The following is an 18,263-nucleotide window of genomic DNA, read 5'->3' as shown; positions in this document are numbered from 1 at the left end:
TTGTCTGTCCTCACAACAGTCCTGTGGAACACATCACAGATCACTGTTACTCTCATTTTACAAATTAATGAATGTGGGTTAGCCACAGCCATCACATAAGTTGAACCCAGGTCTCTGCAATCCAAGGACAAAACTTGCTCTCTGGCCCACACTTAAAAGAGGCAAATGTCTTAAAGGTGGACTTGCATTAAGAGACTTCAAGCCTTGCAACCCACTGCCGTGTCAATAGGCACATTGTCAGAGACATCCCCTGCATAGGTCAATGGAGCTGGAAAATTGACATATCGATCCCAGAATTTCATGCCCTGTATTAGCCTTCAACTTTTTCCCCAAAGCAACACAATTTGATCAAGGCCAGTAATGATCTGGACAGGTGTTGGAATCAGTGCCAGAGGAAAGGAAGCTATCAGTCTTTAACAAAACAAGATGAGCTCTTTACATCCTCTGTAGGATGAAACCTCTTTATATCCCTTCAAATTCCCTTCCTTACACCGAAGCTAAGATGGGGTCAAGAGCGGGGAGAGGGAGTCATTTGAGGCAAGTCTTCTTTCCTACAGTTTCACCATATACCTGGGACTTCAGGGACAGGTTTTCCACTGGCATCTCTTTTGAATGGTGGAATCTCTGATGTTTGACCAGAGCTCGGCGCTGCCTGAACCTTCTGCTGCACTCAACACAGCGATAAGGTTTCTCTCCCGTGTGGAGCCTCCGGTGAATGATTAGGTCAGAGAGCCTGGCAAACCTTCTCTCGCACTCATCACAGGGAAACGGTTTCTCTCCTGTGTGGATTTTTTGATGTCGGGTAAGGTCAGATGGCTGGTTGAACCTTTTCCCACACTCGCTGCAAGGATATGGCCTCTCTCCTGAGTGAGTTCGCTGGTGTGCAGTTAGAGCAGAGTGCTGAATAAAGCTTCGCCCACACTCAGCACAGGTATGAGGCTTCTCTCCTGAGTGGGTCCTCTGATGCCTGGTGAGAGCAGAGCTTGCTACAAACCGCTTGCCACATTCAGAGCAAGCATAGGGCTTCTGCCCCATGTGGATTCTCTCATGTACAGTAAGTGCTGATCGGTGGCTGAAGCGCTTCTGGCACAGTGTGCAGAGGTAGGGCCTTTCCCCTGAGTGGATTCTTTGGTGGCTGATAAGATGTGCTCTCTGGTTGAATGCTTCACCACACTCAGTGCAGTGATGAGGCTTTTCCCCAGAGTGAATTCTCTGATGCCTAGTAAGATGGGATATCTGACTAAAGCTTTTTCCGCACTCATCACAGCAATACGGCTTTTCTCCTGTGTGAATATGCAGGTGTTTAGCCAGATCTGATGGGCAATTGAATCTTTTCCCGCATTCGGAGCAGGGATGGGGCTTCTCTCCCGAGTGAATTCTCTGATGTCTTGTAAGATGGGAGATTTGGCCAAAGCTTTTCTTACACACTCCACAGTGATAGGGCTTCTCTCCCGAGTGAAATTTCTGATGTTTGGCCAATTCTGAAGGCCGGGTAAAACTTTTCCCACACTCAGCACAGTGATAAGATCTCTCTCTTTTGTGGTTTTCCCTCTCCGCTGCCTCTCCCTCAAATCTTTTTCTGCAGTTTTGTAGTCCAAACTGCTCCTCGAACCTGCTCGGCATGATTTTAGTGCCTACAAGGAGAGTATGAAAAAGCAGAGGTTATTCCTGGAGTGTATCCCAATGAGAAGCCACTAATATTTCTACATGAAAAACCTCAGGTCTACTCAGATACAAAGAACTGTGATGCAGCATCTTCAGGCAGCAGGTTCTGGATGCTATTATAGGGTAGCAAATTACTGGATTTAATTTAGAGTGCCTGTGTATGAATTTCATTTCATTGTGGATAAAAGTTGGGCCAGGGAGGGAATCTACTTGGGTTTTCTATATCAGATATAAAAATCCACAGGTCCAGCTTCCAGAGCCCTCACTATTACTGATCTATCTATAAAGCATTTTATGCCTGAAACTTTGGCAAGCAGAGTTCTATATTATTATTATTATTATTATTATTATTATTATTATTATTATTTCCTGCGTTTTGTCCAATGCTGGGCCTCAAGGCGGCATTAAAAAATTTAAAACATATACATTTAAAACGTATAGAGATATACAAAAGTTAAAACTATATTAAACATATTCCAATATTAAAACATTTAAACATTTAAAATGACAATTTTAAAAGTCCTTGGCACAGACGGAGGTCCAGATCATTCACCAAAGGCCTGCCGGAACAAAGAAGTCTTTGCCTGCCTCCTAAAGCACATCAGGGATGGAGCCAGTCTAGCTTCCCTGGGAAGAGAGTTCCAGAGCACTGGAGCAGCCACCGAGAAGGCCCTCTCCCGCGTTCCCACCAGGCGTGCCTGTGATGGTGGTGGGACTGAGAGAAGGGCTTCCCTGATGATCTTAAAGCACGGGCAGGCTTGTAAGGGAGAATACGATCTTTCAGATGACCTGGACCCGAGCCATATAGGGCTTTATAGGTCATAACCAGCACTTTGAATTGTGCCAGGAAACAGACTGGAAGCCAGTGGAGCTGTTTTAACAGTGGAGTTGTATGCTCCCTGTAACCAGCAATCTGGCTGCAGCTCTTTGAACCAGCTGGAGTTTCCGAACACTCTTTAAAGGCAGCCCCATATAGAGTGTGTTACAGTAATCCAATCAGGATGTAACTAAGGCAAATGCACTCCTGGCCACCACCGAAATCTGTGCATCCAAGCTCAGGGCTGAATCCAGAAGTACACCCAAGCTGTGGACCTGTGTCTTCAGGGGGAGTGTAACCCCCATCCAGCACAGGCAGGTTATGAGTTGAAGATGACTTTGTCTGGACCACTCTGTTAAATTTCATGAATGAGGCAACACGATGGCTCCATAAAAGCCTTGTCTGGAAGCTTCCTAGGTTTCATCAGTACCTAGATGGGTGACTGGATGGAAACCCTCTATATGCCACCTTTAGTTCATGGAGGGAATAGTATAGAGTAGCTCGTGCCTATGATGTACAAGCAGAAGAACAATTATCCCTGGAAAAGGGCAAGTTCCTTTTTTAATGCATTTGGGGATAGGGAGATGACCTCTGCTGTGCTCACCTTGTGAACTGGCATTCCTGATGTCTGGCGGTCTTGCTTCCTTGCAGAGCTGTCTGGGCCTGCTGTTTGACAAAGCTCTTTGTGTGTCAGGAAAGTTCACAGGCACTCCTTGAAACAGCCTCTCCACCTGAAACAGCAACCACAATCCTGCTCAGAGCAGAGCAGGATAGCCAGGGAAGAGAAAACTAAAGATTCATGCACAAATTTAGAGATGCCAACTCAGATCTCATGTATACAAATAAGAATAGCAACTAGTATCTGGTGCACACTTTATAAAAATAGTGTTATAAAAAGCCACTTCTTTGGTCACCCATGGTGAGTAAGACTCACTTTCAGGCGACTAGAATCATACAATAGCAAAGTTGAACGTGTGGCGGGGGCAGGTTCCCCACCCACCCATCTTTAAAGTACAAATGATTAAGGTTGCAATCCTATACACATTTACCTAGGAGTAAGCCGCTTTGAACAAACATGCATAGATCGTGGATGAAAAGAGGAAATAGGATTGTGCTATAATATAGATTTGGGAAGGTAATGGGCTTAAAAAACAAATTACTGTGAAGTTAGTAGCAATGATTCTGCATTGCTGCATTAGGTTACCCCACGTGACGAATGTCACCTGACGCTAGGGTGACCATATGAAAAGGAGGACAGGGCTCCTGTATCTTTAACAGTTGCATGGAAAAAGGGAATTTCAGCAAGTAGTTTGTATATATGGAGAACCAGATGAAATTCCCTCTTCATCACAACAGTTAAAGCTGCAGGAGCTATACTAGAGTGATCAGATTTAAAAGAGGGCAGGGCACCTGCAGCTTTAACTGTTGGGATGAAGAGGATATTTCACCAGGTTCCCCATATATACAAATGACACCTGCTGAAATTCCCTTTTCAATACAACTGTTAAAGATACAGGAGCCCTGTCCTCCTTTTCATATGGTCACCCTACCTGACACGCAACAGCTTTGTCTTATCATTTATTTGTATGGCGCTGTCTATATACAATATGAAGAACAAAGAGAAGGCTGTGGTTTAGAAACAACAACAGTATAATAAGAGTGATAACACTCAAACCACAAAAACATCAAAACAACTTTCATAGATGAATAATTCAAAAACTTTACAAATGTACAAAGAACAGACACATCAACAATATTTCTAGGATGTTCACACCAACATTCACAACAAAGCCTGCAATATAAACTCCTAATATACGTATACTGAACTATTCACATACAGCGTCTAATATATATATATATATATACAGTAGTCCGGTACAAATAGCTGTTTCGAAGATTCTTCCTCAGTATGACGCGGTTTACAAAAGGAGCCACGGCTACACAATTAGAAAGGGACCCACCAGGGTTTATCACCATATCATTCTTACGTCCTCAAAGCCGACAGTAATGCTCTCAGAACTGAGGAAGAATCTTCGAAACAGCTATTTGTACCGGACTACTGTATATATAGAGAGAGACGCTTTATGTGAGTAGTTCAGTATATGTATATTAGGAGTTTATATTGCAGGCTTTGTTGTGAATGTTGGTGTGAACATCCTAGAAATATTGTTGATGTGTCTGTTCTTTGTACATTTGTAAAGTTTTTGAATTATTCATCTATGAAAGTTGTTTTGATGTTTTTGTGGTTTGAGTGTTATCACTCTTATTATACTGTTGCTATCTATATACAAGACACTTTACAAAGAATGAGAGGGCAGGTTTCTATTCCAAGGAGCTTATAAAAATAGAAACAATGGGGACAATAGAGGGTGAGGGAAATCAAGGGAGGGTTAAACAGAGAAAGAATATGCTATTATTTCAGTTTCACATGCATAGCATGCATCCCATCCCTCTAATGCCACTGAAGACCTCTCCTTTGGGCCACTTCTACTGGGGTGCTAGTATGTTTTAAGTAGAATTTCCAAGGACTGAGAGGAATATGTTTGGACTTGAAAGAACATATACACCCACAAAAAATGTAAAGGACCTGGATTTGAGAACTGCCAAGTTAGAGTGGAACAACATTTAATTTAACTGAGGCCTAATCTACACCAAGCAGGATATTGCACTATGAAAACAGTATATAAAAGGCAGGAGCCACACTACTGCTTTATTGTGGTATTGAATTGCACTGACACTGTTGGAGCCCATTGACACATACCGTATACCGCTTTCATACCTCTTCCATAGTGCAAAATCCTGCTTGGTGTAGATTAGGCCTCAGGTGTTTTATACCACCCTTTAGTCATGTTTCCAGGGGAGTTTACATGAAAGAATAAAGTAATTAAAATGTAAATAGGAGTGTTTGTATGTCCTCCCTGGACTCAGAAACTATATATCTGATTGCTCTGAAACTTCCAGGATTTGTTGTATTTCGATTTTGGATGGTTTTAGGCATAGTGATCCCCCCCCATCAGATACTCAACCTATATTAACACATAGATTCAGAAGGGGTGAGTTGTGGAAGTAACAGAAGAATGACAGCAGTTGATGGGTGGGATGGGGAGAGAAGGAAGAGTGCAGAAGAAGGGGGGTCATGGCGGACAGAGAGGGAAACGGCGGACAGTCTTCAGGAGACTAAGAACACAACTGATCCCTTCCTCAAAAGGCTATGGGGTTCACCATGGCAGGGGCTGTGCCTAGGGGGCAGGGTAGACATAATGCGTCCAACTCTGGCAACTGCGTAACTTGGATACATAGCTGTGTATCCAGCTCTGACAAGTGTGTAAGGCTTTGTTTTATCAAACTAAGGGCACTTCCTAACCTGTGCGAAGCCAGGTTCTTTTGCTAGTCAGAAATAAGTCCTATTGAGTTTTCAGAGGGCTTAGTGAGTATAGGGTTGTAGCCTAAGGAAGATACAAGTCCTCACTCTGGGCTCATCTACACCAAGCAGGATATTCCACTATGAAAGCAGTATATCAAAGGCAGGAGCCACACTACTGCTTTATGGCAGTACTGAAGTGAACTGACAACCGTTGGGGCCCACCGAGACATACAATATACTGCTTTCATACTGCTATGTGCTGCTTGGTGTGGCTCCTGCCTTTCATATACCGCTTTCATAGTGGAATATCCTGCTTGGTGTAGATGAGCCCTCTGTGTCCCATTATTGACTTAGGACCCCTCTGAGTGATGAGCTACAAATGTAAGCATTTATAATGTAAGCATTTGTAAGCATTTTGTAAGCAAATGTAAGCATTTTTGTGAACCGCCCAGAGAGCTTCGGCTATTGGGCGGTATAAAAATGTAATAAATAAATAAATAAATAAGCATTCTCACCTGTCCGTCCGGTCTCTTGCCCTCTCGCTGCCTCACCAGGAAACCCTCTGCCAGGGCCACAGCCTGGGCACAGGTTTCGGGTCCACGTTCCTGAACTTGGTTCTGGATCTCCTTGGGCAGGATTGTCAAGAACTGTTCCAGGATCAGCAGCTCCAAAATCTGCTCCTTCGTTCGGCTCTCTGGCTCTAGCCAGCAATGGCAGAGCTCCCGCAACCGGATGCATACCTCCCGGGGGCCCTCAGCCTCTTGGTAGCAGAACTGCCTGAAATGTTGACGCTGCTTCTCCACATGAGTAGAGTCTTCTTGTAGGGCAACAACTTTCGCCTTGCAATGGTGCCCTATGTCTCTGGCTTCCAGGCCATTACAGGCCTGCTGGGGTTCTCTGCTGAGGTTTGGCACCAGTCGACTCACCCACTCTCCTTGAGGCCACTGGCCGGTATCAGCTGCCCGCTCAAAACAAGCAAGGTCATCCCATGGCATCATGTCCAGAGGTTGTGGGTTTCCCCACCCTGAAGAAGGGGACTGGACTGTCTTGAGGAACTCTTGCCACTGCACTTCCAAACGCTGTGGGACTCCTTCCTGTCGCTCAGCCCTGACCTGTGGTGGAGCAGCCCACCGAAGAAGCTCCCGGATAGCACCAGCCTGGAAGCCACAGGGGACTTTTCCAAGCCGCTCTGAGCCCTCCCCCTGTCCTTGGCCTGGCCGAGTAGGCGCCTCCATTGTGAAACCCAGTGGTGCACCCCGCGGAACCATAGGCCACCACAGACTCCCAAATTGCCACTGGCTCTGCGGCTATTTCTTCTTTGTGTTATGGCTTTATTTTCACACAGTTGCTCTCAGATAAACTTGGCCTATATGGAAACAGTGGAGAAAAATTCAAAACCTAAGTGAGCAGAGGTGTTTGGTTGTTGCAGGGGTGGGTCAGTGAGGAACAGTCTCTTCTGGCATTGAACAGGTGTGTGACAGCAAGCTTCTTCTTCCAGAGGACTGTACTCTTTCCTTAGGGAAAGGCAGAACACACATATGAGGAGGAATTCCAGATGTGTAGAGTTGAATCCAGACTAACTTAGCAGCATTTCATTCCCATTGAAATCAATAAGACTTAACTCCAGTCATGAATTTCAACTAGACCAAAGTGCATTTACTTTAGTCTAGATCCAACCCTTATTTATTAAATGTATATAGAGTGACAGGGAGGACAGGGCTCCTGTACCTTTTTACAGCTGCATAGAAAAGAATTTCTACAGGTGTCATTTGTGCGCATGCAGCACCTGATAAAATTCCCTTTTCATCATAACAGTTAAATTTGCAGGAGCCCAGCCCTCTGGACCAGATACAAAAGAGGGCAGGGCGCCTGCAGCTTTAACTGTTGTGATGAAGAGGACATTTCACCAGGTGCTGCAGGCGTACAAAGGCCACCCGCAGAAATTCCCTTTTCTATACAACTGTTAAAGATACAGGACCCCTGTCCTCCTTTCCATTTGGTCACCCTAACATCGCCCCACCCCACCCGGGAGCTCAAGTCAGAATACACAGTGGCCGCGTGAGGTAGGTTAGGCTGAGAGATAGTGACAAGCCCAGGGTCGCCTAGTTCACTTGACACCTGAGTGGGGATTTGAACCCAGGGCTCCTCAATCCTGGTCTGACACTCAAAAAGTTGCAGGGCTTTCTTTCTGTCTAAGCATTCATAGGATTGCACCCTCTGCCATACATCTAGCCCTCAATTAAGCAGGCTGTGAAGGTAGCACTGCAAAGCTGCCAACACGGCCAATCCCCAACGAATTCCACATTATACATATCCCTTTCATAAACAAAAATGCCAGATACCCTCCTTTAAAAAAGAAAAAAAAGGAGTGGAGAGGAAAAAGAGATACACCTGAGCTTGGAACACAAACAGAAAAAACAATCACGGACGTACATCCTTTTAATCCATTCCTTTGTAACCAGTACAGTTAGTTAAATATAATGTATTTAATTGTCACCCCCTTACTCCCTTGTTCTAACAACAAAGGGTCTGTGGAGGGAGGTGTGTGTGTGTGTGTTGGAGCTCCAGCTCCACTTGCTGGCCCCATGCATGCCTGATGCTGCCCCCCATCAACTCACCCCTCCCTTTTGATGCTGCTGCACGGAGCTCTACATATCCAGCCTTGCAGAGAAAAATACCCTCTCATTGAAATTCAAATCCCCATTTATATATTTATTTCTATTTAAATCCAACAGGGGGTGGGTGGGACGGAGGAGGAAGTGCAGCGGCAGGAAAGGGCCTGGGCGATAGCAAGTCCCCTCTTCGCCAGCTTTCTGGACCTCTCTAGGAACTCACGTGTCTCTCTTGATTTAACCCTTGGATTTGCTCAGCTGGGGTGGGGTGGGTGGTGGGGGAGACCCGTGGAGGCTGGTGGCTCCGATGTCAGTGGGGCTGTAAATCCACTCGGGGTTGTCAGAACGCTCAAGGAGCTTTTCAAGATGTTGACTCCTCCTGGATGATCGCCGCCTACAAAACAGGGCCATGGGATGGAGTGGAGGGGTGCCTCTCTGCAATAGCTGCTAAACGTACAAAAGGCACTAAGGATATAAGAAGTGCCATGCTGGATCAGACCAAGGGTCCATCTAGTCACTCTGTTCACACAGTGGCCAACCAGCCATCAGCCAGGGATAAACAAGCAGGACATGGCGCAACAGCACCCTCCCACCCATGTTTCCCAGCAAGTGGTGCACACAGGCTTACTGCCTTGAATACTGGAGATAGCACACAACCATCAGGGCTAGTAGCCATTGATAGCGTTTGTCTCCAGGAATTTATCCAACCTCCTTTTAAAGCCATCCAAACTGGTGGCCATCACTGCATCTTGTGGTAGTGAGTTCCATAGGTTGGGGAAGAGTTCTTTTAACAGCTGCACGACAGGTAGAAATCCAACTGGGGCAGCCCAACCAATCAAGGCTTGCTTGCAACTCCAAAGGGTGGAGGGTTGGTATGCATACTCTCTCCCCTCTTTCAATGGATGCTTGTGGGTCAAGTGTGGATCCGCATTCGTGAACGTGAGGACCGAACCGGGAGCAAGAGTCGATTCAAGATTGATTAATGCAGCATGCATCTAGGCTGCATCAACCTAAGTGAGCCTAAAATATGGGCAGGGGGCACCCCATAGCAAGGGCCAACTCTACAATGAGGTAGAGTGTGGCAGCAGCTTCAGCCAGGCAGCATATTTTAAAGGGCTGCAAACTTTTCACTTTTTGGTATGTCAGTATTGTATTATTATTGTACTTTTACTGCTAGAGATGAGAAAAGGCGCTTGTGAGATTTTCTGCCTCGTGTGACCAAACAACGTGGCTGGCTGCCTTTGCATCCTATGCAACTTGCCCTAGGTGACTGAGGAGAACCATTTGCTGCTCCGCCTCAGGCAGCAAAGTGTCTGCAGCAAGCCCTGCCCATAACTCATTCTTTCTGACACTGGCCTGGTTCAGACAACACGCTAAACCATGCTGCTTAACCACAAAATGGTTAATGGAATGCATGCATTCCATTAACCATTTTGTAGTTAAGCAGCATGGTTTAGCCATGTGTTGTCTGAACCAGGCCACTGTAACTGGGCATGTAGACTAGTAGATTACACGGGTCCTTCAGACGAGACTTTTATCATAGTTACCCTGCTTCATTCATGCAATTGTACCGTGGTTGTCTTCGACTTGTAATACTTCCGTGTTTCCCCCACCGCTTCCTACGTCTTTCTTTTCTCCTAAGGCGGAGAAGACTTTTCTCTTCAGGCAGGTGCTTGCTGCCTGAGGACTAAATTCCAGCCACTGTTTTATCAGTCTGTTTGCTTTACTGTCGCTTTTTGTATCTTGTAATTTAATCTGTGAATGAGGCAGTGGGATTGCAACTCCCCACCCCCCAAACCCTCATTTGGAATTACCTTCCATCTTTTCCTCAATTGATTTTTTATGGAAATAAAAAAGCCAGAAGTGATGGGAAAACAGGAAAGTTACAAATAGGAGATGAATTTGTCTGGACTTCCAAAATAAGAATGCATAGGATGACCGGTTTAATTAGGTTTGCCTTTCCTAGGTGCTAAACCAAGGACTCTTGGGATAAAGTAATCATGGCTGTTCTCCCATTTAAATAAAATATGCCACTTTGAGTTCCATGATGGAAGAAACATGGAATATAAATGTACTTAGTAATAATATATATAATCTAGGGCAGGGGTTGGCAGCATAATGCCTGTGAGCATTACTGTGCCTTGGGACACCTGCCTTGGCACTCACCAAGGTGTTGTATCCCTTCCACTTAAAAATAATATTAATAACACATTTTCTTGCCAGGAGCCCCAATCACTATGAAAGGTTTCTGTTGGTTCTCAAAATTGTGGGTTCAAGTGTGATGGAGTTCAGACCCTACCACTGCCTTGTACTCGGTATTTTGGGAAGGTTACTTGTCCTTTGCTACACCTCTCATGGCAGCCATTTTGTGGTGGTGCCCAGGACAGTTTTTCAAATTGTCAAATGTGCCCACGGGCCCAAAACGATTGCCTGTCCCTGATCTAGTGTAACACTAGAGAAAGGTGGGAGAGAAGCTGCTTTAGCATTCTAGGCAGTTAAAAATCTGTTGAGTTTGGTCGAGGGAAAGCGAGTTAGTTAGTTAGAGTGAGGATGAGGAGTGAGTGAGAATTAAGAATCTGTGAGGGAAGATGTTTAATCAGTGTAGGAAGGGATTAGTGTAGCAATTAATGTGATGAGATCTGTTTGTGATTTGTTTCAATACTGATTCACAAGATCTCCCTCAAGCAAAGGCTTTGCAGTTTGGGTTTATGGAGGTGGCCCACTGGCCCATGGCTTATATGCAGATGGGACCGAGGCGATGGCGATATCCCCTCCATGATCGGGAGTGTGTTTGCACATGCAGGAGCTCTGGATCAAATTAAAAATAAGTACCCACCACCCCTTTAAGCCTCTGTTGGATAAAGATCAGCTGAGCAAGACGACGAGTTTCTCAGTGTAAACCAAACTATTTTAATAGTTGAAATAAAATGTAAGGTTGTAACAGACTGTTTGAAACCACAGGACTTATACCAATGGCAAGTTAACCATGCCCTGTAATGACCCCAATAAATTGAGGTCATTTTGTACGACTTCCCAACTGCCCTTCTGCCAAAATCACAGCGCCACCCCCCTGCCCCATTTCCCTGGAACAGATCAGTTACATTCTCCTGCTCCAAACTGAGCCATGATCTGAAACTGTGTTCCCCTATGGTATCTTGGTCTTCCCCTCCACCCCCAAACTCCTTAAGTAAAGCTAGTAAGAGCAGGACTGGAAAAATCCCAGACAGCTGGTCATCCAGTCTCCATTATACTGTTACCTAAGAATAAAAAAATGTGGGTGTGTTTTCCAGTTTGGTCTGGGGCTAGTGCCAAAATTTTGCTGCTAACTCCTTGGAAATAATGAACACAATCCATAGCGCAGCATGTATGTTGGCGAGGGAGTAGTTTTTGATCAGGGTCTGAGCCTTTTTTTAAAAAGAAAGAAAGAAAAAGGATGTTTTAGAAATTCAGCACCTGAGCCAGGAAACTGGCTGATCAATTTCAAAACACACATGTCAGAGCACCAGATCACACCTAAAGATGCTAATCCAATGGGCCCCATTATGCATATGGCATGTGTGCATGGCAGGACTTTTAAACAGACATCTCTCACCAGGCATCACCTATGATGTTACTCTGGACACCTTGCCTTCTGTCGCAGCACAGGAAGAGATGCAGATTTTTAAAAAGGAATGATGGTTGCATGCATGGATCTCATTGGATACATCTCTGGATACAAGCAAAGGTAATCAAGGTATCTAAATAAATTGCCATGTACTCATCTCCCTGGATTTGCAAAAGAGTATGATGGGGAGCGGAAGGGGGGCCTCATCCAGTACATGGGGCTATGTAGTGCTCCTGCCCCACATACGCACAGCCGAATAAATGGTTACCTGTGACCATGCTGAACAACAGCTGGAGAGAAATAAATTAATGGACCTATGTCTCCCAACTCAATACTGTCTGGAATTCACAGTGTTAATTAGCTATTGTCTGCAGCCTTTATGATGACCGTCTCTGAATGAAAACCCACTAAATTTAATCACTAGACTTGACAATTTGCAAACATTTGGGGCTGTCAACAGCAAACTCCACGTTACTTCCTTCCTGTGGTTGCAATCCCATTCCTACTTACCTTGGAGTAAGGCCCATGGAATCAACTGGACTTCATTCTAAGCAGACAGGGATAAGATTGCACCAGATTTGGAGTCCATTCTTTATCAAAAAGCATTGTTGGAAGAATAATCTGTGTGTCTTTTTCCCCATCCAAAATAAAATGTATACATATGCACAATAACTGCCATGCCACTTTGAACTAAAAAGGTCATTTCTTCACATACAACTAATAACAGAATGACAAGTAACGTTAACTGAAAAAGATTCATCTACGCCCTCTCACATAGGGAGACAGAGACACCTGCTGTTTAGGAAACCACTTACTGAGCCAGAAGAAAAAGGCCTTGAGTACACCCTACCACCGCCAGTGAATGTTAACTCACATTGTCCTGCACCATAACAGAGCTGAATTAATTGCCACTCTGTCTGTGAACAGTAAGCAGGAGAACAGAGATGACGTGATCTTTAGCAGGGTCCGTTTGGGCACATCTTAATTTCAACTGAGGCCTATCAGCTGCTGTTGATGCAAAGAAAACGGAATTCTCTGTGCACTGGAACTCCAAAGGGGAAAAAACATGCCTCTGAGCACATACAGAACACTCATTGCCTTATCACTCAGGCCTAGTCTATAAACGCAGCACAATGTGGCAGTAGAGAGTTCCGAGGTTGGAGAATGGACTGTACCACTTCAGAGTGTAGGTGTCAGATCCCAGATGTGTGTGCTCCCCTATGTGAAAAAGGTCCCTGCAAATGGAAAAGTAGCAGAAGGGGAAATGAGCTGGGCTAGAACCATTCTCCCTGATATGCAATTTTTACTTGCAGGGAGGGGTGGTTCCCCCCCCCCACGTGAGCATTATGAATGCTCCCCAATAGGGGTGTGCACGGACTCCCCGCTCCGCCCCGCAGGCCGATCCGAAAATTTCGGATCGGCCCGCTCTGCTCCGCACCACTCCGCCCATACTCCACTCCTCTTCGCCGCGGAGCTCCGGCTCCGAATCAGAGCTCCGCAGTGAAGGGGAGAGGCGCCAGGTAAGGCTGGGAGAGGAGGGCGGGAGGTTTACCGGGCCCTGCCGCCATCGACGCCCATGCGGCGATGGTGGCAGAGTCCGGTAAGGGACCAAGGGAGAGGGGGGCCTTACCTGCCTCCGTCCGCGGTCCGTCGGCGTCTTCAATTGAGCCCGTGGTTCAACCAGGAAGTCTGGGCCACGGCCCAGACTTCCTGGTTGAACTGCGGGCTCAATTGAAGACGCCGACGGACCGCGGATGGAGGCAGGTAAGGGAGAGAAGGGGGGGTTACCGGCCCCTGCCGCTGTCGCCACATGGGCAACAGCGACAGGGCCCGGTAAACCCCACTTACCTTTCCGGCAGAGCTCCAGATCGAGGCGAAGGATCCACCTTCACCTCGATCCTCTTCGCCACGCTCCGCCGGCCCCCCAATCCTCTTCGCCTCCACCTTAAGGGCAGGCGAAGCCCCCTGCTCAGCTTCTAATTCGCCGGTCCGATTAGAAGCGGAGCACATCCCTACTCCCCAACCTGTAGTGTGAGATGGTACAGTGGGGATTCACCTCAGGATTCATACCACCTCCATCTGCTGCAGATGTATAGCAGGTCTCAAATACTACTATCAGCCATCCTGATTGGATACTACTAAAGTCTAGGGCCAGAGATGGAATATCTAGGAATCTCAGAAGCCAGCTTAGCTCTTTTTAAGAGCTAAACACTCTGCGTATGTTTCTTTGTGGGCCAAGCCTCACGTGGCAGCTGGAACTTGGGTGGCACGGACCACTGATAGTTGTAGATGCTCAGGAGACAGACACAACGAATTTAAATAACAAACGCACTGGCATATATTATCTAATTGGTACTGCCCCACTTACAGCCTTCCCTTCTCATACAGTGAATGGCTGCTTCTCAGACCTTGGGCTCATCTACACCATGCATGATATTGCACTATGAAAGCACACCAACCAGGATATAGTGATATGAAAGCTGTATATGGTATATGTCAATGGGCCCCAACAGTTGTCAGCGCACTTCAGTACTACTATAAAGCAGCAGTGTGGCTCCTGCCTTTTATATATTGCTTTCATACCGCTTTCATAGCGGAATATCCTGCTTGGTGTAGATGAGCCCCTTGTTTCCCACTGCACATACCAGCTTTTTCCAATTCGGTGCCCTCCTGATTTTTTTTTTTACTACAACTCCCATCAGCCCCAGTTAGCATGGCCAGTGGGCAGAGATGATGGGAGTTGTAATCCAAAACATCTGGAAGGCACCAGGTTAGGCTGGCATAGACCACCCTGGAGCCTCTGCTGAAAACCACTGGTTTCACAGAACCCGATTCCTACAGCCTGATCTTTCTTGGGTTTTAAGGCATCAGCTGTGGCCCAGAGGAAAAGACAGCAATTCACAGCTCTCATTTATGGCCATGCTGGCAAACCTGAAGTCATTCTGTGTCCCTGAGGAGTGTCACCTAGCCTGCCAGGCTGAACTTTCCCCTCTTCCTTTCCTGTGATAAAAAAATAAAATAAACAGACATTTCAGAGACTGGAAGGAAAGAGAAAGCGGCAGTAACAGAGGGATGGGGAATGAGCCAAGGGGATGAAAAAGCAGCTGTGGCAATGGAAAGGAAGACATGGAGGCTGGGGGCTTGCTGAAGGCCCCTTGAGAAGCACATGGCTCAGCATGCCACGCACAAATGGAGGATTTCCCAATTTGTATATTAGTTTCTCCAAGCATGCAGAGGCAGAATCGGGAGGCAGGGTGGGGCGGGGTGGCAACACTACTTCGTCCATAATTTGGGATGGAGGAAGAGGGAGAAGTCACTCCAACTGCATAACATCCTGGCAATTCAAAAAGCTTGAGATAGATTGATTTTCAAAAGATGTTCTGCTGTACGGAAGCCTGCTTAAGGGCGCAATCCTAAGCACATTTACTTGGTTTTGAGCCCCACTGAAGACAGAAGGACTTACTTCTCAGTAAACATGCAGAGGATAGAGCTGTAATTAACTCCTCCTCCTCCTCCTCCACAGCAGAAGCAGCAGGTTTCCCAAGCAGGGCAACAGCATTGGCTATACTCTAGTCAACCCTATGGGATCGTGTCCTGGCAGTTTTTAGGGCAAGTCTGCACTGATTTGTTTCCCCCACCCCAAATCTAAAAATTATTACGAATCACTTACATCGCACTTTCAATATACAAATTGCCTTACAATCTTTACATAGCTTGTCGTGGCCACAACCCTGTGAGGTAGGCCCCCGCTGGCCCAACCTTTTGCAAATGGAGAACTCAGGCTGAGAGAACATAAATTGCCCAAGTGTGTGGCCCCATTCAGAAGACATCTTAAACCATGGCTTAAACCATGGTGGTTAACCCAGAAAGCCGGGCTGTGTTCCGAAGATGCTTTAACCATGGTGAATAAAGCAAAAAGCCTTATTCACCATGGTTAAAGCCATGGTTTCAGGTGTCTTCTGAACATGGCCTAGCTTTCTGGCTTAACCGCCATGGTTTAAGCCATGGTTTAAGGTGTCTTCCGAATGGGCCCAATAAAGTGATAGTGGATCAGGGATTTGAACCCAGATACCCTGTGCCAAAATCCACTGCATCAGACTGGCTCAGTGATTTGCTGTGGTCAACGCTCACGAGTGGCACTCCTGTTGGCCCCGTAACAACCACCCACTTGACAATCTAGAAGGCGAATCTTACAAATTGTAGGTGATGCGGTCCACATGGCAAAACCCTGCATGACTGAGTATCCTCCCCACCCAGGTACATAAGAATTGCCTTGCAGGATCAGGCCAAGGTCCATGAGCTTTGCTGCATTGTATCCAGCAGTGGCCAAATGGATGCCCCATGAACGTTCACAAAGCAGACATGATGACAGTAGCCATTTACTCTCTGCCTCCAGCACCTGGCAAATCGGATCTTATGCTGCCTCTGAAAATAAGAGGTTCCTCTTTCCTGCAGGACCTGTTGTGCTCCAAAATGCCTAGCCTGGAAAACCTGGAGGAGATGAGTCTTTCACAACGTTGTTGTTGTTGTTTCTCTGCTCAATCAGCAGAGAAACATGTTGGCATAAACCAGCGGCAAGGGTTCCATCTTGAAGCCTCCTCTGCTCCACCTCCACCCAGGGCACAGCCAGAGTAGGCCGTTTCCTCTCACACAGCCAGCCCCCATTTGCCAAATTCCACAGAGCAATTCTCTCATAATAAGATTCTCGCTGTCGTCTCAGGCTGAGAAGGGGAAGCAAGCAAGGAATCAGGGCTTGGGCTCCTTTTCCAGTCCCTGCAAGGTGAAGGGATGTTGTCCATATGGCCCCAATGAGTCACTGTCACAGCAGCAAAAAACCTGGGGTGGGGGAGGTAAAGATGAGGAAGACCAGTCCCACTCTCTGTTACGTCCTGAGCTACAGTGAGTCCGCCCAATCCAAACAAGATCCAGCTATGTTCGTGAGAGGGGTCAGTGTTGGAGGAGAAATGGGATCTATCAAGGGAACAAGATGATAAACCTCTCCCCCTCCCCCTAACCCTTAGTAAGACCGAGATGGAGGGATAGGTCCGGAGCTGGGAAGACAAGGAGCAGCAGCCGATTCTTTCTAAGTTCTCAATGCATCTTTCTCCTTCTCGTCTTTCTCTGGAATGTCTACCTTCTCTTCCATCTCACTAACTTTCAGTTCACTATTTGCCTGTGACTCCGCCGATACTATGGGCTTGTTTTTCCCCGACGCCTTCTCTTTCGTGTGGATTCTCTGGTGCGTCACCAAGGCGCTCTTCTGACGGAATCTCCTCCCGCACTCGAGACAGCGATACGGCCGCTCCCCAGTGTGGATCCTCCGGTGTATGAGAAGGTCCGAGAACCTGGTGAACCGCCGCTCGCACTCGTCGCAGGGAAACGGCTTCTCTCCCGTGTGGATCTTCTGGTGTCTCGTCAGGTCCGAGGGGTAGCTGAACCTTCTCCCACAGACCCCGCAGCAAAACGGCTTCTCCCCGGAGTGTGTTCGCTGGTGCGAGATCAGATTGGAGCGCTGAATGAATCGCTTCCCACATTCGGAACAAGAAAACGGCTTTTCCCCCGTATGGATCCGCTTGTGGATTTTCAGCGTGGAGGAAGAAACAAACCTTTTCCCGCATTCCAGGCATATGTAGGGTTTCTGGCCCGTGTGGATGCGTTCGTGGACCTTGAGCGCTGACTGGTGGCTGAAGCACTGCTGGCAGTGAGAACAGCGATAGGGCTGCTCTCCCGAGTGGACTCTCTGGTGACTAACCAGGGAGGCCCGCTGGGCGAACGATGCGCCACATTCGGTGCACATGTGTGGTTTTTCCCCCGTGTGAATCCTCTGGTGCCTGGTCAAGTGGGAGAGCTGACTGAATCGTGTCCCGCACTCCATGCAGCGAAAGGGTTTTGCGCCCGTGTGGATGTTCTCATGCTTAGCCAGGTCGGAGGGGCGGGCAAAGCATTTCCCACAGTCGATACAGACGTGGGATTTCTCCTTCCTTGCATTCATCCCAGGAATTGTGCGCGTTCCCTCCTCTCTGGCCCCTGGATGCTGAAATGGCACACCAGCTTTGGCACCTATAAAATTGGGGAGTGGGGGTGGGGGAGAAGACAGAAATCCAGAGGTCGTCTCAGTGCTGCTTAATGCACTAAAGTGACCGACATTTACAGAAGAAAAACCATACGTGTTATCTGTGACATCGGCACAATTCATTTTGT

General features: G+C 46.9%; 2 protein-coding genes across 2 annotated transcripts; both read right to left on the bottom strand.

The window, feature by feature from the left end:
• Positions 1-528: 528 nt before the first annotated feature.
• Positions 529-18,110, bottom strand: LOC134405485 (zinc finger protein 271-like). Its single transcript, XM_063136727.1, has 4 exons — positions 17,149-18,110; positions 6,362-6,958; positions 3,087-3,213; positions 529-1,634 (listed from the first exon to the last, which is right to left on the bottom strand). Exons 1-4 carry the CDS (start codon positions 18,052-18,054, stop codon positions 529-531), a joined length of 2,736 nt encoding a protein of 911 aa, XP_062992797.1. The 5' UTR covers positions 18,055-18,110.
• Positions 3,092-7,134, bottom strand: LOC134406264 (zinc finger protein with KRAB and SCAN domains 1-like). Its single transcript, XM_063137605.1, has 2 exons — positions 6,362-7,134; positions 3,092-3,233 (listed from the first exon to the last, which is right to left on the bottom strand). The coding sequence occupies exons 1-2, from the start codon at positions 7,112-7,114 to the stop codon at positions 3,183-3,185; spliced, it is 804 nt and encodes a 267-aa protein (XP_062993675.1). The 5' UTR covers positions 7,115-7,134; the 3' UTR covers positions 3,092-3,182.
• Positions 18,111-18,263: the final 153 nt, after the last annotated feature.

The sequence above is a fragment of the Elgaria multicarinata genome, chromosome 11 (assembly GCF_023053635.1).
Source record: "Elgaria multicarinata webbii isolate HBS135686 ecotype San Diego chromosome 11, rElgMul1.1.pri, whole genome shotgun sequence".
NCBI classification, from domain to species: Eukaryota; Metazoa; Chordata; class Lepidosauria; order Squamata; family Anguidae; genus Elgaria; species Elgaria multicarinata.
The sequence above is the reverse complement of the archived record's forward strand: the minus strand, read 5'-3'. Positions and strand labels throughout refer to the sequence as shown.

What these genes read in the sequence shown, in the direction of transcription:
- LOC134406264 (XM_063137605.1), bottom strand. Translation starts at nt 7,114, where the DNA reads ATGGTTCCGCGGGGTGCACCACTGGGTTTCACAATGGAGGCGCCTACT. An exon ending in GCAAGAGACCGGACGGACAG is followed by an intron (nt 3,234 to 6,361) that starts GTGAGAATGCTT and finishes TGCTCTGAGCAG; the next exon opens with GATTGTGGTTGCTGTTTCAG.
- LOC134405485 (XM_063136727.1), bottom strand. Translation starts at nt 18,054, where the DNA reads ATGAATGCAAGGAAGGAGAAATCCCACGTCTGTATCGACTGTGGGAAA. An exon ending in AGAAAGATGCATTGAGAACT is followed by an intron (nt 6,959 to 17,148) that starts TAGAAAGAATCG and finishes GCTCCACCACAG; the next exon opens with GTCAGGGCTGAGCGACAGGA. An exon ending in GCAAGAGACCGGACGGACAG is followed by an intron (nt 3,214 to 6,361) that starts GTGAGAATGCTT and finishes TTGCTGTTTCAG; the next exon opens with GTGGAGAGGCTGTTTCAAGG.